Genomic DNA, 23,147 nt, shown 5'->3' on the forward strand with positions numbered 1-23,147 from the left:
ACCCCAGCAGGGCAGGGCAGCATCCACAGCCAGCGACAGTCCCAGGTCACAGGGGCTCCCTGTCCAGCGCCTGCTTGCCCCCTGTGACGGGCAGCTCGCCACCACGGGGTCCAGCTGCAGGGAAGAGCTGGCTCTGGACTGGAAGACTGTCTCCGCTCCTGCAAGTGGGCACAGAAGCCACCCTGCCCCTCTGCCAGGCCTATCTCAGGAAAACACCTTCCCTCTTGCCAGGCCCTGTCTGGACAAGCCCTGGGCCTGGGGCCGGGTGGGCGGGGCCACTTCACTTGTCTGGTGTCAGTGTTTCTGGCTGTCTGTCCCCATGCCCACAGACAGGTTTCCCCGAGAATGTGGAGGGGAGCAGCCCAATAACTGAGGTCCCCACAAGAGGTACTTTTCCTTAATGACTTGGGTCACAGATGCTCAAAGTGGAAAACTGGGAAACAGATCAGGACACCAAGACCCCCGAGGGGTCTCAGGCCCAAGGAGCAGCCCGTGCACACAGGCCGCAGGCGGGGAGACTCCTGGAGGGAGTCGCCCCCCCCCCGCCCCCCGCAGGGCCACCTCGGGCACCATGCCCTTTCCCCAGCCTCCGCTGCCTCTTCCGTGAATCCGGGAGATTCACATGCCCGCCGGCAAGAGAGGGCGGATGAGAAAGTCCTTTCAAAGCCCAGAAATGCGACGGGCGTTCCTGCTGCGCTCCGGGCGGGGGTGGGGGCCTCCGGGCGGCCTGCCCGGCTGCACCTCGGGCAGATCTCAGTTTCCCCGTCTGTAAAGTGGCCTTGACCGCACTGCTCCAGGAGGGTGGTGGCGGAGGCGTTGAAAAGAAAGACGGTCTCGAAGCCTCCCGCGGACCCCTGGGAGGGAGGGAGGCGAGTGGCGGGCGGGGTCTTGGGCGTGGTCTATAGGGGGCGGGGCCTGTTCGAGGCCGGAGCCTTGCCCCTGGCCTGGTGGGGCCGGGGCCGGTCCCGGCTCGGGGGCGGGGCCTTTCCGGGGCGGAGCCTGGCCGGGAGGAGTGGGACCTGATGGGGCGGGGCCTTGTGCGGCGGGGGCGTGGCCGGGAGGAGCGGCGCCTGGAGGGCGGGGCCTTGTGGTGGCGGAGGCGTGGCCTTGCCGGGGACAGGGGCTGGCGGGCTGAGTCCCGCCGCGCTCCCGCCGGCTCCTAGTCCTCCCAGCGCTCTGGGGCGGGCTCCTCGTCTTCCCCGGACTCGGGCCGGGCCGCAGCCCCCGGGAGCGCTGTCGGAGCCCCGGCGCCGGCCGGGCGGACGCCGCTGCCCTCATGGCGGCCATCACAGCGCTGCAGCAGTGGTGCCGGCAGCAGTGCGAGGGCTACCGGGACGTGAGCATCACCAACATGACCACGTCGTTCCGCGACGGCCTGGCCTTCTGCGCCATCCTGCACCGCCACCGGCCCGACCTCATGTGAGTGCGCCCGCTCCCCGCGCGCCGGCCTCCGGCGGGGAAACTGAGGCCGGGCTGCTCGGACTGCGGGCGGGGCAATGGGCCGCGGTCAGAACTCCCGGCCCAGGGCCTGGTGGGACGCTCTGGGGCCGAGCGGAGCCGGACCCTGCAGGCACGCCCGCCCCGTGGCCCCTGCAGCGCCTCGGTTTGCCCGACCACCAAGTGGAGCTGGGCCGGAGCCAGGACGTCCGGCCGCCCCCGCTGGCTTAGTCAGTCAGTCCGTGACTCAGGCCAGCGTCCTGGGCTCCGGCCACAGCCAGCCCTCCCCGTCGGTCTCCCTGGGAAAGGGCCGGCATAGCTGCCCTTCTGGGCCCTCTGAGACCCCCACTGTCCTGGGACCTACCTACCAGATCAGGGGGTGTGGGGCACTCGGGTCTTACTGTGTGGTACTGGCCGTCCCCCAGCCTGTTCCGGCACCTTTAGGAATGCAGCCCAGGGTCACTGTGGGGGAGGGGCCAATGCAGAGCAGGAAGCTTGAGACACCCACCCCCCAGGTCCCCTTGGCCGGGCCTCCTTACCCTAGGGTGATGGGGCATAAGATGGGAGCCTTGGGAGGTGGGGAGGGGGCTAGGTCGTCTCCCCCCAGGAGGGTCTAGGGGTCGAGGCTGGGAGGTTGGCCCTGCCTTGTTGCCAGATCTTGTCCCCGCCCTGGACCCGCTCCGTCTGTTATTCACTCAGCAAACGCTCTTTGGCTGTGACTGGGACCTGGCTTGCTGGGACAGCTCTGTGCTGTGAGGCCCTGGCCCCCCTGCCTCGTGAGAATTCACAATGAGTACAGCTGCCAGGGAGGGTGCCTGGGCTGGGCGGATGGAGGCTCAGGAAGGGTGTCCTTGGAAGACGCCTCCTGGAAAAAGCATGCTGTTTGTCAAATGTTCAAAGTGTTCTCCTGAGAAGTCATGGCTGGAACCAGGGGTGGGTGGAGCGTGTTTGCCAGGGAGGGCTCGGGCTGGGAGCAGCCAGAGGCAGCACCTTCTCAGTGCTGCCCTTGGGCCTCTTGCTGTACAGACGGGGAAACTGAGGCCCAGAGAGGAGACAGCCTTGTTCAGGACACAGAGCATGTCAGGCAGAACCAGGGCTGGCTCATGGGGCTCCTTCCCTGCACCCAGATGTCCGCTGTACGCCCAGGGACTGCCCCCAAGCACCGCCCTCTATGGGGAAGCTAGTCTTAAGAAAGAGGCCTGCACGGATCTCCGCCCCCCCCGGGTTGTGAAATGCGTCTGTGGAGCTGCGTGGGGAGCCCTCTCTGCTCGCTGCCCGCGGATTTGCCCTAGTTGCCCTCAGAGCCAGATGTCGGGGCAGCACGCGCTTCCACTCTGAACACCCGAAGCTGAGCTTTGATTGTGGGGGGCCGGGGCGCGGGGTCGTGGAGACTGGGAGACTGGGAGACGGACTGGCAGTGGAGCCTGGGGCAGGCAGCGTCCCCGGGAGGCTGGCTGGTGGCTGACCCCAGGGAGCCCGGACCGGGTCAGCGGGAGAAGTCCGCCGTTGGCGGGAAGGAGGGTGCCGCCCTCTGCCAGCCCAGCAACCTCAGGACGCCGCGCGGGAGCAAATGGAGATTTGGGGCCTTTCCGAGCCCCGGGAGCTTCCGTCTGTTCCCAGCTGTGCTGGGGTTAGAGGCCTGTGTGTGTGTGTGTGCGCGCGCGCGTGCACCTGTCCCAGCACGCACTGCCCGCGGGTGATCACAGGCGTGCACATGTGGGTGTGTCCACATGCTGGCACGAGCTGGTGTCTTACAGCAGTTCACATAGCCATTACTGAGTGCCTGCTGTATACACAGCACTGTGTACTGTACCAGGTGGCCTTGGCCCCTGCCTCAGGGAGTGACGGTTTAGGTACAGAGCCAGACAGCAAACAGATAAATGAACAGAAGCTCAAGGCAGCTCCAGAGGGTGGTGAAGGCTGTGCACGGAGGACGCTGGGAGGAGGAGGAGGAGGCCGCACCCTCGCACACGGGAGTGAGTTATCTCACTTACTGCTGGCTTGGTCATTGGCCACCTGCCTCCACTGGACTTTCAGCTCCAGAGGGTGGGGATGTCTGTCTGCTTTGTTCACTGCTGTGTCCCCGGTGCCTGGACGACGTCTGGCACGTGACACGTGCTCAGTAGTTAACAGCATGCAGTCGGAGGTCAGTGGATGAGGGAGGTCCGCTTGGGGCCCAGCAAGTATGGCCGTTGCTGCCAGGTGAGGGCTCTGCAGGTGCCTGGGAGGAGGAGGCCACGGGGGCAGAGATGGAGGCACGTGGCCACAGACAGGGAAGGCCACCAGCGGCTGGGAGGGACAAGGAACAGAATCTCCCCCTGAGCTTCCGGAGGGAGCTTGGCCCTGCTGACACCTTGATGTCAGACTTCTGGTCTCCAGACTGGGAGGGACAGAATAAATGTCTGTTATTCTAAGGCGCCCAGTTTGCGGACAGTCGTTGAGGCAGCAGTGGAGAACCAGTCAGGCTCCCATACGTGGCGGGGCCCAGAAGGGGCTCCACAGGTACCGGCTGATCGAATCCCGTGCGTGTGGGCCCATGTGTGTCACGGGCCTGTGTCTGTGCCTTAAATACCCCTCCACCACCTCTGGTCCCCGCGATGCCTCTGGGCAAGTTGGCGGCTGGGGGAGGGGTAGTCTCACCAAGAAGCCCTGAGCCACCCCACCGGCTCCCCGTGGTGCACGAGGGGGAGGAAACACGCAGGAACCTCGTGGGGTGGCCGTCCTCCCGGGGGAGCCCCCGAGCTCAGACTCGGTGACACTCACCCCCACCCTCCCCATCCTGTGAAGACCCTCCGGCAGCAGGAAAGTGGACATCCTGTCTCCCTGTCTCCTAGCTTTGCCACCAAGAAGTCCTTCCCTTTATCTCATCCCTGACCTTCCTGCTCCCGTGAGCCTGCTTCCTCCTGGCCCCCAGCGGAGGAGAGCAGCTGTGAAGGGAGGAGCCGGGCGCTGAGCCCACCGGCTGGGGACTCCGGCCGCCTGGCTGTCCTCGCGCTGGCTCTGTCCACCGGGGTCTGCGAGTTCACCTGTGCCCTGCAGTGGCCGCCCCCTGGGGACACGGACAGCTGTGGGGGTCTCAGGCTCACCCAGAGATCCGCCCGGCCCATCCCCGCACCTGGCCGGCCGCCGGGCCCACCCCATAGCTGTAGGTGCCCACCCCATAGCTGAAGGTGCCCACCCCATAGCTGTAGGTGCCCACCCCATAGCTGAAGGTGCCCACCCCATAGCCGTAGGTGCCCACCCCATAGCTGTAGTTTTCGCAGGTGGGCCTGGAGGTGCCCGCCGCCCGCAGGGTCTGTTTCCCCAGTGACGCCACATCCGCCCGCCGCCCGCCCAGCCGAGGAGCGGCCAGGTGAGCGCAGGAACCGCTCAAAACAAACACACCCTTCCTGCCTCCGGACAGTAAACCTGTGGGGCTGGAGTGTTCCTTCCCCTCTAGCCGGACCAGGAGGGACTGAAGCTCCAGGAGGCCGGGAGGGCGGGCGGAGGGGGGGCAGGCAAGACGCCAGGGCTGCAGCCCTTCCCAGAGGCAGGGGCTGGGCTTCCTTCTCCGGGGCCTTTGGGGCGGGAGGGGTGCTGGCGGCCGGCCCTCTGGGAGCCGCGGAGGGGTCGGGGGTCAGGGAGTGGGTTCTGTGTAAACTCGCCGGGCCTCCCCCACTCCTCAGTCCCGTGGGGGGCGACCTGACCTTTCCCTGCAGCTCTTGGGCCCCCGCCAGGCTGGGCCAGAAGTGGGGGCGGCTCCCTGGCTGCTCTTGGAGACGCACCTTCGTGGGGTGTCAGGAGACTCACCCCCGGAGGCCGGCACCCGGAAGCCGCTTCCTGGGCCGGAGCAGAGGGGGCTGGGCCCCGGGTCCGCGCCGGCCTCCCCTCCCACGCCGGCTTCGTGGTCAGCAGGAAGCCGCCTGGGGACAGAGACCTCTGTTCTTGGCCTGGGGGCCTGCGGCTGAGAAGGGGCTCGGCCCGACGGCCCCCTGACTCCCCCTTAGGCCGCTGCAGGAGCCCCGGGCTGGCCCCTCCTGGCTGGGCCCTGGTCAGGGTCGGGGTCGGGGTCTGCGCCAGCCTGAGGAAGGCCTGCAGCAGGGGGGACCCGTTCTCCCCGTCCCGCCTCGGGCGCTTCCTCCGTCCACCCTCTCCCCTGGCCTCTTCCAGGGTGTCTGCCTTGGTGTCTCTGTCCCTGAACCCTGCCTCCCCCCCCGCTTCTGCCCTGTGGGCTCTCCTGTCTCATCTCTGGGCACTTTGGTACCCATGTCTCCCTCCATCTGTATTTCAGCCTCTCTGTCTGTCTGTCTGTCTCTCACTCTCCCTCTCTGCTCCCCTTCCCGGTGGGATTAACTCCAGATGTGCTGGGGATGCCCGGAAAAAAGGCTGGGCCTCTGTCATCTCCCCCCGCACCCCACTCCGCCCCCAGTCCCAGCGCCCACCCCTGTGCCGTTGCATTTAGTTCCAGGAAATAAACAGCGTGAGGTCAGCTCTCCAGGAATTTGGGAGGGGGTACACATTCCCAAGAGCCCCTGAGGCGTTGGGGGCAGGAGGAGGTCAGCAGCCCTGGTCAGCTGTGGCCGGCGGGAAGCAGGCCGGGAGGGGCCGTGCGTGCCTCGGGCTCTCTCAGCCAGGCCCGGCGCCGGCCAGGGCACGGCACACAGACCTAGTGAGCTCATTCATTAGGCCGGGGCTGAAAGAGTAAACAAATGCCACTGAAGGCCCCTCACTCAGCAAGCACTGGACAAACTAACTCATCGGCACCGTTCACAGAGTGCCAGCTGTGTGCCTGGCCCCAGTCAGGTACCTTGGAGTCATAGCAGAACATACCTGCTTTTTATTTTTTTATTTTTGTTTTTGGCCATACCAAGCGGCTTGTGGGATCTTAGTTCCCCGACCAGGGATCGAACCCGTGCCCCCTGCAGTGGAAGCGCAGAGTTCTAACCACTGGACCACTGGGAATTTCCAGAACATCCCCGATTTTAAATACAGGAGTTCACCTAAAAAAATGATCTACCTGGGGAGGGTGCCCTGGGTCCCCGCCCGCCGGTGCGCAGGTTCTCGGATGAAGGTGCTGATGCAGTTTGATCCTGCAAGGCCTTAAACGCAAGCCGGCCGCCTCCCTGAGGCCAGCCCAAGGTATCAGCCCGCGAGGCCTGCTGACCAAGGTCCTGCAAATGGGCAGCTGAGACCACAGAAAGGAGCCGTCCACCCGTTCCGTCCAGGAGCCCAGGGCGGGTGTCAGCAGGGCTGGCTCCTTCTGGGGCCTCCGCTCTGGGTGTGCAGATGCTGTCTGCTCCCCAGGCCTCCTCCTCGTCCTCCCTCTCTGCGCATCTCTGCGTCCAAATTTCCCCTGTTTGTGAGGACACCAGTCATTTTGGATTAGGGCCCCCAGTGGCCCACTTTAACTTGATTCTGTAAAGTCCCTGTTTCCAAATAAGGTCACGTCCTGAGGTCGTGGGGGTTAGGACTCCATCGGGCCTCTTTTGGGGGACAATTCAGCCCATCCCACCAGGGGTTCGCCTGCTGGCAGAAACCTGGTCCCGTTGGACTTCCTGACGGGGACGGGCGGGCCTCTCCTTGGCGCTCGCTCTCTGAAGGGATTTGCGAGGCAGCTCTGACCCCTCGCCCGTCTTTGCCAGCCCGCTGGCCTCAGAGCTCCGGCCCCGCAGCTCTCAGGGACCCAGTTGATGCTGGCGGAACCCCCTGCTGAGGGGACGTGAGCTCAGGCCTCGGGAGATGGGCAGGGGCACTCTGGGCACGGGCAGCAGCGTGAGCCAAGGCCCTGGGGTGCTTGGAGGGAGCTCAGTCTGGGAGGGGCGTGGTAGTCATGGGACTGGCCAGGGTGGTCCGGCCCAGCCGTGGAGCCTTGCGGGTCCAGGGAGGCAGCTTGGCTTTGGTGCTGAGGGTGGTGGTCCTTGAACTTGAGTGGAAGGGCAATTCTGCACCCTCTGGCCAGCATGCCTTTGACCCTGCTCAGGGGGGCTGGCACCGCGTCGTGGGTGCCCTGATTTACGCTGAGCTCTGAGACCCTCACTCTGGGTCTGCAGGCAGAGAGGGCGCTGGGGGCAGCTGGCTGCCCCGGATCGCAAGACGGAGCCGTTGCAGCCCCCCAGGGGGACCGAGGCCAATGCAGGGGGCAGAGGGCTTCCTTCTCCTTCTTGTTTGGAGACAAAACAGACCTTGTTATCCTGCCCTCCAGCACCGGGCATCTTGCTGAGGACACGGCCGTTTCGGTCAGTGACCCTGGGCAGGTCTGGAGAAGAGATTGAGCTTTCAAAGGGGTGGTGGGGGGAGGGAGGGAGAGGCGCTCCCGAGACCCCAGTCGCTGAGGATGGAGGGGCCTGCACGGCTGAGAGCCCCCGGGGCGGCGGACGGAGCCCGGCCACTCCACGTGCCGTGGACATCGCTGGGTGTCGGGCTGCCACGCCCACCCTCCCACTCCTCCGGCCATTTGTCCCCCACAGACAGGTCTGTCCGCCGTCCTGTCCTGGGCACAAAGCACCCTCTGTTCTCCTGGGGTGGTCTCACATCTGGAACATGTTACCTGGGAGGTGGTCCAGGCGGAAACTGGGAGGCTTCCCGAAGAGCCGGGCAGGTTGATGAACGGCAGCTGGAGGCCGATGGGGCCCCTGAGGTGGGAGGTGGGCCAACCGCAGCCCCTGTCCTCCTCCCACCCCCAAAGTGTGGCCCAGGGCCAGCCGCTGCCCCAGCCTCAGTTTCCTCCTCTGTGTAATAGGCCTCCCGGGGATGTCACAGGGTCAGGGAGGTGGGGTCAGTGCACAGTCAGGTCTGGGAGCCAGGCCATCCTAGGCCAGGTGGCCGCAGGGTCTCCCCTCCCCCCTCCATCTGCCACCTGCCCGACCTTGAGCCAGCGCCCTCAAACTCACCATGAGAAGCTGTGGTCACCCTCTTAGACGGGGACGCTGAGGCCCCAAGAGAAGAGGGGGGCCCGCCTGGGTCAGACAGCACGGCCGGGATGAGTCGGGATGGGGCCCCCCTGCCCTGCCCCCAGCTCTCTCCTGTGCCACGAGGCTTCCGGAACAAGCCAGTTGACCTCAGAGTGGCAAGGCTGCCGCCCAGCACACGGACAGACAGACAGATCTGTATTTAACCAGCCCTCCCGAAGGCGTTGGGCCGCGTGGCCGAACGTCCCGTGCTGGGCCGGCCGCCTGCTGGGGTCTGGCTGTGTTTTCCGGTCAGAGCTCCCTCCCGGGTGTGCCGTGCAGGGCGTGTGTGTGGAGTGCCGGGCCCGGCCTGGAGCTGGCGCTGGGCTTCTCCTCCTTTCGGAACGATCGCTGTGCTCCTGGCCTCTCCGGGGAGGCCTACCATTCTGGCCGGGCCTGGGGCCCCTGCACCCCTATGGTCAAGTGTGTGTGGGAGGCAGCGGGGGCTCTAATATTCTCAGCCTTGAGGGTCTGCCCCCTCGGGAGGACGGCTGGGCACCTGGTGGGTGCGTTCGAACCCCAAACACCTGGACGCTGGGGCCGAGGCCCTGCTCTGCTCCTGCTTTCCCGCTGTGTGACCTCAGGCAAGTCACGGAGCCTCTCTGTGCCACATCGCCTCATCTGTGAGAGGCGGGCATTGATGGCGTCTGCAGGTGCGAGTTGATATTTTTAAAGAGCTGAGAACAGCTGCGCTCATGGGAGGCGCTGGGTAAATAAAGCAAATGGTGGGAACCGGGAGGTGGAACGAGGGCCCGGCTTGCCCTGACCAGTGGGCAGCGTGGAGCTCCGCCCACAGGAGCCCTTCAACCCCAGGACATCGGCCTCCCGTGACCCACCAGGCCCGTGAGCGGCCCAGGGGGAAGCAGCCCACCCTGAGCTGGGCCCTGGCTGGGCCGCCCGCTCGGCCACCCAGGGCCTGCTTCCAGCTACACCTAACTGGGCGGTGCGGAGGTGGGGCTCAGCCTCTGCAGGGCGAGGGGTGGAGTCTGCAGCTGGGGGCCTGTGTGGGCCGTTGGGCCCCAGGTCACGGGAGGTGCTGGACGGCATCCCCGGGCCCAGGGCAGGGCCAGAACCTGAGGCCTGGTGCCCAGCCCTACTGTCCTCTTGGTCGCTGTGTGACCTCGCTCCTTCACTGCCCCACCCCTGGCCTCGGTTTCCCCCTTTGGGCAAGATGACCTTTGAGGCCCTTGTGGCCCCTCCCTTTTTGGACCCTGAGCTACTTTGAACACTTGTGTTTTAATTTTCCAGAAACTTCGATGCCCTCAGGAAGGAAAACATTTACGAGAACAACAAACTGGTGAGTGCCTTCTCAGCCCGGTTTGCGCCGTCCCCAGCCCGTGTCCCAGGGACCCGAGTGGGCACAGCCTCCCCCGGGGTAGCAGCGGAGTCACTGCTGCCCACAGGTGGGCAGGGGGAGGCCGGGCACTCGCCGCCGGGCTCTACAGCCTGTCCCGAGCTGGGCAACCGCAGCTCCCCAGAATAGCCCCTGATCTTGTAGCCAGGCCTCCTGGTCCCTCTTTTTCTTGGTGGGGAGGGGAGGGGAGGGCCGGACCCTCCTTCCCACCCAAGGCAGAGCAGGGTCAGAGGTGGCTCTGTGGGGCAGGGCCCCCAGGTGGGTCCGGGGATGGACCCGCTCTCAGGCTGGCTGGGCTCACGTCCTGCCCAGCCATCCTGCTGTGGGACCCCACCCCGTGCCGGCCAGCCTCAGCTTCCCTGCTGCAAAATGAGCTCCGTGACCCCACGGGGCTGATGCCCAGAAACTTGGCCCGTGTCCTCTGCGCTTCTGTTGTGGCCCCTGCCGGGGTGCAGCCGCGAGCAGGATGCCCGCCCCGTCAGGTCTGCGAGTCTGGGGGCAGCACCCCCAGTGCTGGCGATTGGAATTTAAATCTAACTTAACTGAGATGAAAGAAAATGACACATTCAGTTCCTCAGCTGCACTGGCCACGTTTCAGGCACTCACTAGCCACGCGTGGATGGCTGAGAGTAGGATGTGTCCACCGTGACAGGGTCGTCGGGCCACGCTGACCACGGATAGCGTGCGGGCGGGAACGGGAGCCGCAGGGAAGAGGTGGGGTGGGGGCGTGGTGAGGGGCAGGGACGCTGGGCGAAGACGAAGGAGAGGGGGCTGCAGGGGTGAAGGCTCTGGGGCTGGAGGGCACCAAGCTTGTGGGAAGCAGCAAGGGGGGTGCGGCGGGAACAGAGGGACGGGTGGGCGGCGGGGAGGCTGGGACAGAGAGGAGGCTGGGGGGTGGGGGGACTTGGCTTCTTCTCTGAAGGCTGCTGCGCGATAGGAGCTGCTCGCTTCCACAGGCTCTGTGCAGACAGCAGGGCGGGGTTAGGGGGCCGGCGCTGGCAGCCGGAGTGGCCAGCTTCTGGGTATATTGGGTTGGCCGAAAAGTTCGTTCAGGTTTTACTATAAGATCCTACGGAAAAACCCAAACGAACTTTTTGGCCAAGTCAATATTTTGAAGGAGTCAGAGGCGATAGGAGGCCTTTGTTCCTAGTGTGGCGGGGTGGTCACTGCTGGAGCCTGCGGGTCTGGGAGCCCAGGGGCCTCGTCTTAGACGCACAAAGATTGAGGTGGGGGTCGTGGTAGTTTAGGGGAGGGCTAGAGTGTGAAGGCAGGAGCCCCGCTGGGCTGGCAGGGCAGGGGAAGGGAGGGAGGGGAGGGAGGGGAGAGGAGGGAGGGGAGGAGGGAGGGGAGGGGAGGGAAGGGAGAGAGGGCAGGGGAGGGAGGGGACAGGGGAGGGAGGGGAGGGAGGGGATGGGGAGGAAGGAGAGGGAGGGGAGAGGAGGGGAGGGAGGGGAGAGGAGGGGAGGGAAGGGAGGGAGGGCAGGGGAGGGAGGGGAGGGGAGGGAGGGGAGGGAGGGGATGGGGAGGAAGGAGAGGGAGGGGAGAGGAGGGGAGGGAGGGGAGAGGAGGGGAGGGAAGGGAGGGAGGGCAGGGGAGGGAGGGGATGGGGGAGGGAGGGAGGGGATGGGGGAGGGAGGGAGGGGAGGGGATGGGGGAGGGAGGGAGGGGAGGAGCCCCCACCGGCCACTGCAGAGTCAGGGCAGAGGAAGCAACTGTGGGGGCCGCGGGGAAGAAGCAGCAGCAGAGATCTGCGTCCCCCAGGGCGGGGAGCCCACCCCCACCCCCGCCCAGTGAGTGTCCCTTGCCTGGCTTTGTCTTCTAGGACACAGGTGTTCCCCCTGGCCTGGGGAAGGCTCCTCCCATGGAGAAAGCTGCCCCCTGACCTGTAAGGTCGGTGCTGGCCAGGGGCGTACAGATTTAGGGGTGTGGGGGCTGTTGAGGGGGTCTCCACGGTGACCTGGGGCTGAAGTCCCAGAGCAAATAGCCCGAGCTGGGCAGGGCCCCCTCAGGACCGGGCCATGGCCTCAGCTGCTGTTACCAAGGACCCGCCGGGACGGGCCCCAGAGCTCCTTCAGTCCTGTGACTGGGCTGTGCTCTCCGTGGTACAGACGGGTAAACCGAGGCCAGGGAGGCCATGCAGGCTGAGCAGGACTCGAACCTTGAACCCAGACCTTTCTGGGCTGCAAGCGGCTGTGTTGCCTCGGGCCCCTCCCGCCTTCGCTCCGGGGGGAGCTGGTGGCCAGGCCGAGGTGGGGGAGGGGCCTCCCAGCCCCCCCCACTGACCGCCCCCCACCCCCAGGCCTTCCGTGTGGCTGAGGAGCAGCTGGGCATCCCGGCCTTGCTGGACGCCGAGGACATGGTGGCCCTGAAGGTGCCCGACCGGCTGAGCATCCTGACCTACGTGTCCCAGTACTACAACTACTTCCACGGGCGCTCCCCCAGTGAGTGCCCGCAGGGCCCTCCCTTTCGGGTCCTCGCCCGGCCCCCCAGCCCGCAGCCAGCACTGCCGTGGGTGCTGCCACCTCCTCCACGTCCTGCTGCAAGTGACGAGCGGGGTCCAGGCCCCCAGGCCTCCCGTTGCCCCTGCTGGAGCCGGCTCAGCCGTCCCCCTCCCTGTCCACCGGGCGACACACCCAGCTCCGCGCCTTTCCCTCCCTGGGCCTGGGTTTGCCCGTCTGCACGCCTGGGATCTGTGCGCACAGCTCTTGCCTCGGGCGGCGTGGCTGGCCCGTGTGGGCTCCCAGGCCCTGCTGCAGAGACCCCCACGTGGTGCTGGGGGTCAGCTGGCCCTGGCAGGGTGGCTGAGGGCAGGCCAGGCAGGGGAGGGGCCGGCCTGGGTTCATCATTCCAGCCACTTGGTGCACCAGCAGCTCAGCGCCAGCCCCCCGCCCCGCCCCGCCTCACCCGGGCTTAGAAATCCCCGGAATCCCCGGAATCGCTCTGGGCTCACGGCCAGCCTGCCTTAGAGCCCTACTTGGTGGAGAAACAGAAAGTCCCTTTTCCCTGACCTCAGATCGGGCTCTCGGAGGGGAGGGGAGGAGCGTGGGGGAGGCCAGGCCCCTGCTGGGAATGGATGCTCGCTGGGGCTACCCCTCCCCGGCCCCCAGAGAGCAGGGGCCGCCCATCCCCACCCCCCGCTCCAGGTCTCGGGCTGGGCACTGGCACCCCCAGGGAACCCGGACCAGGGGTGGCCCCAGAGTCTTTCAGAGCCAGCATGTGGGGCCGGGGCCCCTGACCCTGTATGTCTTGTGCCAGTTGGGGGCATGGCCGGCGTGAAGAGGCCCCTGTCGGACGCCAGTGAGGAACCCTCTGGAAAGAAGGCCCCGTCCCAACCTGCCAGGCCCTCGGCCACCCCAGCCCGGGGGCAGCCGCTGTCTCCGGTCAGCACAAACCCCACTGTCCAGCGGAAGGCTGTAAGCGCCCTGGCCCGCCCTCCCTCTGGTTCTTGGGTTTTCCACCAGCTTCCACTGAGTGAGGCTCTTGGGCCTGAGTGTGTCCCTCACCCACAGTGCCCAGGGTGGGGTGGGATCCCCTCGGGTCCCAGACACGGCCTCAGCTGCCCCCTGGACTGGCTCCCCGAGTGGTGGTCGGGATATGATCCCTGTTGTACAGACTGGTAAACCGAGGCCAGGGAGGCCCCAAAGGCCAAGTAGGGCCCCGAGCGGGTGTCTTGCCTAGGCCATCCCCCCACCCCGTAGGGCCAGGAGAACATGTGGGCATGTCCTTCACTCCTAGGCCAGCCCTGCAAAGTGAGGTAGGCTTGCCCCACTTTTCAGAGGTGGAGACAGGACAGGGTGATGACTTGGGGCGGGGCACTGGGGATTGGGTAGGATTTCTGCACCTTGGGGTGGGAATAGGAGGTGCCAGAATCTGCCTCCTGGCCCCCGGAGACCCCCAAAGTCAGCCCCCAGCCCGCTCCCCTTGGGCCAGGCTGGAGACCCTGAACGCAGAGTCCGGCGGCCTGGGCACGAGCCTTCTCCGGGACCTCCGCTCTCCGGTCTGTACAGTGGGATCTTCTGGCCGCTGACGGGGTGGCTGTGAGGAGGGAAGGTGGGGCAGGCCCGTCAATGGCATCCCCCCCCAGGGCCAGGCTGCAGGTGGCTCTGTCAGCAGCACCTGTGGCGTCTGCGGGCAGCACGTGCACCTTGTGCAGCGGCACTTGGCAGATGGGAAGCTGTACCACCGGAGCTGCTTCAGGTGGGCCCGTGTGCGTGTGTGCGCGAGTGTGCACCCGTGTGCGTGCCGGTGGGACAAGCGGCCCGGATGAGGGCCCTGGGGGAGCCTGGGAGAAGAGGTGTTTGCTGAGTGAGCCGCCACCCGCACGAGGGGACCCGGGATCCACGTGTGCCTGCTCTGGGGAGGCGCGAGTGAACGCGCCTGTGGCTGGAGCCCCCTCCGGTTTCCCCGCCCACCGCAGGTGTAAGCAGTGCTCCAACACGCTGCACTCGGGGGCCTACAAGGCCACGGCAGAGCCCGGCGTCTTCGTCTGCTCCGGCCACCACCCTGAAACCGCCTCTGCCGGCCCCACGTTGCCGGGCTTGACCCCCAGGCGGCCTGGAGCCATGTCCATGGACCCCAAGACCCCTGGCTCCCCGAAGAAGGCCCAGGAGGCGAGCGGGCAGAGAGACGCAGGGCCAAAGGCCAGGCCGCCGGCGTGGGGGCCCGCGGCGGGCAGCTCGACTGCCAAAGGTTCCCCTCCAGCTGCAGCTGACCCTCCGGCCACCGCCTGCTCCCACGTCCACGCGGGGAGCCCCGCCGGGGCCAGGCTCTCGGTGGGCCCCGTGGGTGGCAAGGTCAGCACTCGCGTGACCAACAGCTCTCCGACGGGGTGGTCGTCGCCGGCAGGCGCCCCTCGTTCCGCCGTGGCCCCGAGCGCCCGGGACTCTCGCCCGGCCACACCACAAGGCCGGGTAACCCCCCGAGGGGCAGCCCCTCAGACCAAGCTCAGTTCAAGGCCAGCGTCTCCGGTCCCAGCGAGCGCCCCGGCCTGGACCCCATCGTCCTCCAGGACGCAGCAGGCCCGGGAGAGGTTCTTCCAGACGCCTGGCGCCGGCCCCGGCCCCGGCCCGGCTGGCAGGGCCCCGGCTGCCGCGGACGCTCCTCGCAGGGACGGCAGCAGGGAGCAGGCGTTGAGTTTCCTCCGGAAGGCGCTCCCCGAGCTGGGGGCGGCTGGCGCTCAGGCACCCGGCAGGTGGGTGGAGGAGGAGGGGCAGGGGCTGCGACCCCAGGAGGCCCGAGGGGCTGGGGCGGCCGGGGAGGGCTTCTGGGCTCTGGCCCTGCGGGGCTGCGTGACGGCGGGGCTGCACGTCCCCTGCCTCAGTTTCCTCGTCTGGGAAATGTGGCGACGTAGACGAGGGAGCAGAGTGCCAGGTGGCCGGCAGGACGGGGACACGGCTGCACACTGTAGAGCCGGTCTGACGTGCTTGTGGGCACGGGTGCAGTGACGCTACCGCCCGGGGCCTGGCCACACCTAGTCCTACGTGAGGACGCATTTCACAGATGAGGAAGCTGAGGCCGGGGGTGGTCCGAGCGTTGGCTGGTCTGACCCGAGCGGGGCTGCCCAGGGCCTCGTGCCTTCTGCACAATGGACACGGAGCAGCCGGGGTGACGGGGTGAAGGAGGGTCGCCGTGCTGCTGTCCTGGGGCTGCTGGACACAGCACCGAGCCTGGGTGGCTGGAACAGCGGACGTTATTCCTTCACAGAGCTGGAGGCCCAAAGTCGGAACTCCAGGTGTGGGCAGGGCCACTCCCTCCGCAGGCTCGCGGGGGCTCCCTCTGCCTCCTCCAGCTCCGGGGGGCGCCCGCCGCCCTCGACTCGTGTCTCCTCTGTCTTCACGGCCTCCTCTCTGTGCGTCTGTCCTCTCCTTTTCGCGCTTGTTTTCGGTGTCAGGGCCTCCGTAGTCCAGGATGACCTCGTCCTAACTTGATTTTACCTGCCAAGAGCCTGCTTCCAAGTCAGGTCACACCCTGAGCTTCCGGGGGGTGGGGATCTGGGGGGACGCCACTGGCCCCACTACGGTCACCCAGCAAGTCTCCACACCACGCTGGCGACGGCTGTGCCCACTGCCTCGTGCTGCCTCTCCTGTGGGGGGCCTTCCCCGCTTGGAGCTGCTCACCCCCGCTGGGCCAGCTGGTGGTGCCAGGGGCTCCCAGGGAGGGCATGGGGGGGGAGAGCGGGCCCGCCTGCCGCCCCAGCACTGAGCGGTGTCCGAGGCTGTCGGGGGTGAGGGTGTGTAAGGACTCTCCCGGGAGTGCTCCCTGGGGCGCATCTGGCCCAGCTCCTCCTGGGAGCCCAGCCTGGGATGGGGGAGGAGCAGGGGGAGAGGACTTGGTCGCATAAGGGGCCCGGGGCACACGGAGGAGCTTCCCTGGCTTGCGGGGGTGCCCGGGGACCCTGCCGACGGCCTTACTTCCTGCACGTGTGCACGTGGGGGGGATGCAGGGTGGCCGCGTACGGGCCTCCTGGATGTGGCTCAGAATGGAGCTCGGCCTCCACGCTGAAGGCCCAGCTGCTCCTGAGCGGGCGGGTGGGTGGAGGAGGGAGGCACCGGGGGGCAGACCCCACGGCAGCGCCCTAGGCGCGGTGCGTCTGGGGGTGTGTTAATGTCAGCTGATGCCGGGGTTGAACAGGAGGGTGACGTCTGCCTACGGCCCGCCTCATCCCTCGGGAGGGGAGGGTGGGCACTGGGGAGCAGCTGCCAGGGGAGGCCAAGGGGCTTCTGCCTAGGGGTCGTGGCAGGGGGCTTCCGGATGCACCCATGCCCGACACCTGCGCCCTCACCCACAGGCCCTCCCTCGCCACCAGCCCTGCTCCCGGTTCCCATCCCAGATCCGAAGGGCCAGGAGCAAGTCCATCAGCCAAGCGGTCCCAGTCGGCGTCTCTGCAGGCCCTTAGCCCCGCTGAGAAGACCGCGCCGCCGGCCCCCCTGAGCGTGGGCAGCACCTCGCGGGTGTCCGTGCCGCCCCAGGCGGGCAGGAAAGGCTCGGCTGCACCCTCAGGGGCCGTCGGGGCAGGCGCTGGCTCCAGGCTGAAGCCGGAGGCCCCGCGGGCCAAGGGTAAGGGCCCCCACGTCATGGGTGGAGCTGGGGTCACCGCGCCCAGGCTGTCGCCGTGCGTCGCAGCCGCTCTGCTCCCGGCCTGCGGTTCTGCCGCGGTTTGCTGTTGCACAGTCTGGCTCCCGGGGTCCGGCCTGGGGATCCGTCACCCTGTGTCACCATCGCCCGCCTGCCGGACGCCGCGTGGCCCAGTCCCTGCAGCGCCGCTGTCCCCTGGTGACAGCGCCCGGCGGGCAGCCATGCTGCTCTCCCGCTTTGCCGCACTCTGGGGGGTCTCCCCGCTCCTGTGGGGTTTGCCGCCGCTGTCCGCGTGCGTCTGTCATCACTGCCCTGTCCTGGCGACGGTGGCCCTGTGCTCTGAAGGCCCTGAAGCCCCCCTGACTGCCCTGGCCTTGGGCTCTGGGCTGTTTTGGACACTTTCTGCGGAACTGCAGAGTTGGTCCCTTCTGGGTGCTGGGCTGTCTCTTGGGGGCACCCGTGGTATCACTGAGCTGGCTCAGAGCACGCACCACGCAAAGCATTCTTCCCACTCCTTCCCGGGAGCCAGGCCGGCCGCAGGGGTACCTGAGGATGGGATGGCAGCAGGAAGAAGGGGTGGGGGGGGTGCAGCCTTTCCCAGCAGACCACCCCCCCTCACCCCCACCCAGGCCCGAGTGCCAGCCCCCAGGAGGCCCAGGAGGACGGGCCGGCAGGATGGAGGGCCCGCCTGAAGCCCGTGGAGAAGAAAAGCCCCGCTGAGAGGTGAGGGGTGGGTGGGCTGGGGGCGCTGGACCTATGCCCGTGCCGTGGGTTTGTGCGCACAGGAGCCTGTGTCCGGGGCACGCACAGGGCCTGGCACACAGTAGGCGCTTCACACGTGCCTGCAGGTGAATGACAGCACACACACACACCGTGAGGATGTGAACTGACATCCACAGCAGGGCTGTGTGCACATCTCACCGTGCGTGTCAGCTGTAGAAGCAGAAACCAGCTCGTGCCAGCCTGAGTGACACAGGCCAAGTGCCCTCGGGTAACTGGACTTGGAAGGTCAGGGAGTGTCCATCAGGACCCTCGGTATCCTCTCTCTGAACCAGTCTGGAGGCCCTGGGGAATGAGGGCACGTTCGCTGGTGTGCGCCCACCAGGCCTGACCCCGGTGCTGGGCTGGGACCCCCGTTCACTATGGGGAGGGGGCAGCCCCCCCAGAAAGCTCAGTTAGGATGGAGAGGGAGAGAAGGCCACTGCAGCCTTCCGTGGATGAGGTCACAGCCGCTGGGGTCACACAGGAGACTGAGCCCATGTTGGTCCGGGTCCGCTGTGCGTGGCAGCTGCCCTGTGTGCCCCGCGGGGGTCCGTCACACATGCTCGGGGTCCCAGGTAGGGGTGGGGCCGGTGCCCATGTGTGCATCGGCTGTGGGTACCTGAACACATGCTCACACCTGTGATGTAGGTGCACCTGTCCACGTGCACCTGTGCTCCAGGAGGTGGGAGAGTCAGGGACGCGAGCCCGAGGGGCACCACGAGGCCCCTGCTTCGGGCCGGCCTGCTTCCCCCAGGCGTGTCTGCACAGGGTGCTGGGCAGCCTGTCCCCCCCCACCGACCTCTTGCCTTCCATTCAGGGCTCTGGAGCTGAAGGAGCCTCAGGTCCTGGGAGAGCCGAGGGCGGGTGATGCACCCCAGAAGGTCTCTGTGAGCTCCGAGGGGGGTGTCCGCATCACCCTGACCCCTGTGCGAGTGGACAGGACACCAGGCCCGGCCGGGACCAGCCTCCTAGGTAATGCCAGACAGAAGCCCCCACCTGGCCGTCCCCAGCCAGGCAACCCGGGTCTAGGTGGTCCCCTCCTTGGGGGCAGTGGCCCTGCTTGGCCAGGGGAGCTGGTGGTTCTGGCGGGTGTGTGTGTGTGTGTAATGCGCGTGTGCATGCCTGTGCACGTGCGTGACTGTGCGTGTCTGTTCTTAGCGCTCAGCCGTCCTTGCACAGGTCACCAACCCACTGGGCTCGTTTCCCCGTGTGCTGTCGAGGGTCAGGATTCTGCCCCTTCCCCCTCCCGTGGACGTGACCCCTCCCGTCAGGCAGGACGTGGCTGTGAGGGCTGACTCCCGTGTTGGTGCCCCTCTGGGGGGGCCCAGCTCAGGGAAGCGGTGGGGGGAGGGCGCCGGGCCTGCTGACCTGACGTGTGACTCTGTCCCCCACCCGTGGGCAGCTGCATCCCCCTCCCCGTTGCAATCCCCATCCCGCCGCAGGAAGCTGGCGGTCCCTGCCAGCCTGGACGTTTCTGGCAACTGGCTTCAGCCGGAGCCCTCGGGGAAGGAAGCCCCTGCCTGGAGCCGGAAGAAGGAGGAGAAAGCCCCTCCCCAGGGCAAACCAGGTCAGCCCAGGGACGCCGCCTGGTTCCTGCTTGGGGTGCAGATGAAGGGGGCTCCTCTAGGAGGATGTGCCCGGCGGGGGTTTGGAGGATGTATAGGAGCCCACGGAGCCTAGAATGGAGGGAAGACGAGCCTGGGGGCCAGCAGCCTTGCGCACCTGGAGGAGGCTGGGCGAGGAGGCAGGGCGGGGCAGGAGGCCTGGAGGGGGCCTCACCTGCCTCCTGGTGCCTGAGTCCGCAGACGCTCGGTGACGATGGAGCGTTTGCTCCTGGCAGCTGGTGGGAAGGGTGGCCGGGGTGCTGGCAGCGTGTCCGATGCTGCTGACCTGGAGGAGGGCAGGGGCTCGGGTGGGCACGGGGACTTCGGGGACGGGGCCTGGGTCTGTCTGTGAGCTCTCGCCCTTTGGACACCAGCCGGGGCTGCCCAGGGGCCTGCTGGGTGCAGCAGGGAAGCCGGGGTGTAGGGGGTGTCCCGGGAGGATGGGGCTGGGTGGGGGGTCAGGCCCCCTTCCAGACCGCGCCTGGGTCACGTTGGGCCCGGTGCCGGAAGAGGTCTGTCCTGCCCCTTCTCCAGGGAGGCCCTCGGGCCCAGCCGGCATCCGTGTTCCGCCTGGCGAGTCAGTGCCTTCCCCGGTCAGGGTGAGTAGGCTAGGGTGCAGGTGGGTGAGGGGCTCAGCCCCGGGGGGCCCCCCGCCCCCACCCCCTCACCACGTCCTCATCCCCAGCTGCACCCTGACTACGTGCCCCAGGAGGAGATCCAGCAGCAGGTGCAGGACATTGAGAAGCAGCTGGACGCCCTGGAGCTCCGGGGCGTGGAGCTGGAGAAGCGCCTGCGTGCGGCCGAGGAGGGTGAGCCCCGGGCCGACCCCTCCCCAACCCCCTCCGCCAGCTCGACCCTGGGCCCCGGCCCCGCCCCCGCGCAGGCCCCGCCCGCCCCGCGCCCAGCCAGCTCCTCTCCGCAGACGCCGCAGAGGACGCCCTCATGGTGGACTGGTTCCGGCTCATCCACGAGAAGCAGCTGCTGCTGAGGCTGGAGTCCGAGCTGATGTACAAGTGCGTGGTCCCCCCGAGGCCTCCCGGAAAGCCCTCCTCTCCGCACGGGCCTGTCTGGCGCGGGGAGGCCAGTGGCCGGGCCGGGCTCACATCCGTGTCACCTCGGCAGGGCCAGGGACCAGCGCCTGGAGGAACAGCAGCTGGACATCGAGGGGGAGCTGCGCCGGCTGATGGCCAAGCCGGGTGCGTCCCCCGCGCCCAGCGTGGAGCCCAGGCCGGCGGGGGTGGGAGGGGGTGGGAGGGGGGGCTCAGTCCCAGGAGGTGGGTACGGGTGTGGGCTTTCCAAGGCCCTCTCATGGCTGGCTGCCAGGAGGAGGCGATCATGGCACACTCTCTCTCGAGCCGCAGTGGAGTTCCAGCTCCTCCCCTTCCTGGCTGTGTGTCCTTGGCTGAGTCACTCAACCTCTCTGTGCTTGGGTGTCATCCCTTCAAAGTGGGGGCAGTTCTAGTGCCACCTCCTTCAGCTCTTGTGAGGACTGAGTTAATGTGTGCAGGGGGCGGGTAGTGAGTGCCCAGTCTCTGATACGGCTGGTCGTTTGCTCACTCATTCACTCATTCATTCATTCATTCATCCACTCACTTATTCATTCAACCGGCGTTGCCAAGAGCCCACCATAGACCCCAAGACCCCACCCCCTCCTCCAGTGGAGGAGCCTGACCCTTGGGGAGTGGGGTCACTGTGTCCCTGACCAGGGTGGAGACAGCAGGGCTCCGGCTGATCCAGCTGTCCCTGCAGAGGGTCTGAAGTCCCCCCAGGACCGGCAGCGGGAGCAGGACCTGCTGAGCCAGTACGTGAACACCGTCAATGACCGCAGTGACATCATCGACTTCCTGGATGAGGACCGGCTCAGGTGAGGGCGGGGCCCAGGGGAGGGTAGAGCCCAGGGGAGGGCAGGGCCTTGGGGCCCAGGTGAGGGTGGGGCCCCGGGGAGGGTAGAGCCCAGGGGAGGGCAGGGCCTTGGGGCCCAGGTGAGGGCGGAGCCCAGGGGAGGGTAGAGCCCAGGGGAGGGCAGGGCCTTGGGGCCCAGTGAGGGTGGAGCCCAGGGGAGGGGGGCCCAGGTTCTCACCTCACGCTCAGAACCTTCCCCTCCCGATCATCGATCATCGATCATCGGGAGGAGGAGACCCACCAGGTACGTCTTGCAGGTGGGGCCGGAGGCCGAGGGCAGGCCCTGCCAGGCAGCCTGTCTTTGAGTTTCTCCCCCATGAGGCCTCTTGTGCACCCAGGCCCCTCCTGTCCCCAGGTCACTGCTGAGGGGCTGGGCCCCGAGGGGGCAGGCACCTGCCCTGGGAGGGGAGAGGGTGGTGCCAGGGTGTGGCTTATGAGCAGGTGCCCCCTGGTGTTGGGTGGGCTCAGGGCCGTGGTGTGACGACTGCCCAGGCGGTCCCACCGCGGGCGTGGTCCTCACAGCCCGTTCTGTTTCAGGGAGCAGGAGGAGGACGAGATGCTGCAGAACATGATCCGGAAGCTGGGTGACTGGGTGGCGTGGGAGGTCGGGGCTGGGCTGGACCCAGGGGGAGTTGGGCCTCCTGTAGGAGTGGGTGCTGGGACCCACATGGCAGGCTCACCCTAAGGGAGTGAGTTCCCCATCGCTTGAGGGATCCAAGAAGCACGGATGGCCCTGTGGTCAGGGTGAGGGGAGTGCTTTGCCCTCCAGCCGTGCCCAGCCCAGTGGACACTCTAAGGGCAGGCGCACGGTGGTTCCCCCGGGGAGGGCAGCCGGTTGGGCTCTGCTGGGGCCCGGGAGGCTCTGCGGGTGGCAGGGAAGGCCGCAGGGCACTGGCCATAAGGTGGGCGAGTGACCCCTCTGTGTGTGTCCCCCAGACCTGCAGAGGGGTGGTGGGGACCGGAGGAAGAAGCCCAGGTTCCGCTTGTCCAACATCTGGTCCCCGAAGAGCAGAAGCAGGACCCCCGAGTAGCTGCCTGGCGGGGCTCCAGGACCTTCACCCGCGGGTGGGGAAGGAATGTGGGCGGCGGGAGCTGCACTGCCCTCTCTGTGGGGTCTGGGCAGCCTCAATAAAGAAACTGACCATGTGGCCAGGGTTCCCTGTCCTATGTGGTCACGCGCTCCTGGGCAGCCCAGGGTTCTTGGCCGCGTTCCGTTTCTGCACCAGCGTGGATGTGCCCATGGCCTTGAGAAGACGCTGATCCTCTGGGCTTGGCTCGGGCCCTCTGAGACGGGCATTTGAGCCACTTCCTGACCTGGCTGCGTGGACAGGCTAGACATGAGCCTTACAGGAACTGGGACAGGACGGGTCTCGAAGCTGCACTAGGTGCCGGCCCCACCCCCACGTGGGGGTCGCAGTCAAGATCTGTGACCTTGACCTTTAGGACGGAGGCCGGCTGGGCCCTGGGACCGAGTTCCTGGCGTCCAGCAAGGGAATGGGGCCCACCGCCCTTCCCGACTTCTGGTGGGGGGCCACGGCCGTGCAGGGAAGGACTGAGGGAGCAGAGCCTGCTTGCGGCCCAGCCCCGAGGCCTCAGCAGTGCTGCCCCCCACCCTCGGGAGACCTGCAGCGTAACCTCCCCTCCGGGCGCCAGCTTCCTCACCTGTGTACGGCGGCTGTAGCTGTGTCTTCCTGTGCTGTCTGCAGCCACCGCAGAGCCCTTCATGGTGGTGCCGGTGGACCCTCAGCGATGGCAAAGTGCCAGTCCTCCCCCACCTGGTGGCAGGCCGGGTCAGGACCCCGTGAGTCCTGGTGGGGACAGAGCTGGGAGACCCCGGCTGAGTGTGTTGGGCCCCAGGAGGTCTCGCCGCTCCTTGCTGCCTTTACGGGGTGGTGGAGGGTCTCAGGTGGGGATTTTTGGAACTTGAGGTCAGGATGTGATCTGGGACGAGGAGGGCAGCTGCCTGGCCTGGAGACGGATTCACAGTCACAGCTGTGCTGCTCAGCTGTGTGGCCTTGGGCTAGGGCCCTGCCCTCTCTGAGCCTTTGGTGACCGATGGGTTGCTTGTTGCCTGTGAGGTCGATGGGG

General features: G+C 67.2%; 1 protein-coding gene across 5 annotated transcripts; it reads left to right on the top strand.

The window, feature by feature from the left end:
• Nucleotides 1-1,142: 1,142 nt before the first annotated feature.
• On the top strand, nt 1,143-22,223 carry MICALL2 (MICAL like 2). Of its 5 annotated transcripts, none has more exons than XR_005016615.1 (17): nt 1,143-1,419; nt 9,612-9,660; nt 12,017-12,158; nt 12,973-13,130; nt 13,802-13,914; nt 14,135-14,908; nt 16,505-16,773; nt 17,421-17,514; nt 18,371-18,525; nt 18,996-19,120; nt 19,692-19,756; nt 19,843-19,966; nt 20,080-20,170; nt 20,280-20,353; nt 20,907-21,021; nt 21,597-21,643; nt 21,996-22,199. XR_005016615.1 is itself a non-coding variant. In XM_036827083.1 (17 exons), the coding sequence occupies exons 1-17, from the start codon at nt 1,277-1,279 to the stop codon at nt 22,088-22,090; spliced, it is 2,649 nt and encodes an 882-aa protein (XP_036682978.1). In that variant the 5' UTR covers nt 1,143-1,276; the 3' UTR covers nt 22,091-22,223. The 5 variants fall into 5 exon arrangements, 3 of the variants coding, with proteins under 3 accessions (XP_036682978.1, XP_036682977.1, XP_036682979.1); XM_036827083.1 differs by having other exon boundaries at nt 18,956-19,120; nt 19,867-19,966; nt 21,996-22,223; XM_036827082.1 differs by having other exon boundaries at nt 18,956-19,120.
• The last annotated feature ends 924 nt before the right edge of the window (nt 22,224-23,147 follow it).

Source organism: Balaenoptera musculus, chromosome 15 (assembly GCF_009873245.2).
Source record: "Balaenoptera musculus isolate JJ_BM4_2016_0621 chromosome 15, mBalMus1.pri.v3, whole genome shotgun sequence".
NCBI lineage: Eukaryota > Metazoa > Chordata > Mammalia > Artiodactyla > Balaenopteridae > Balaenoptera > Balaenoptera musculus.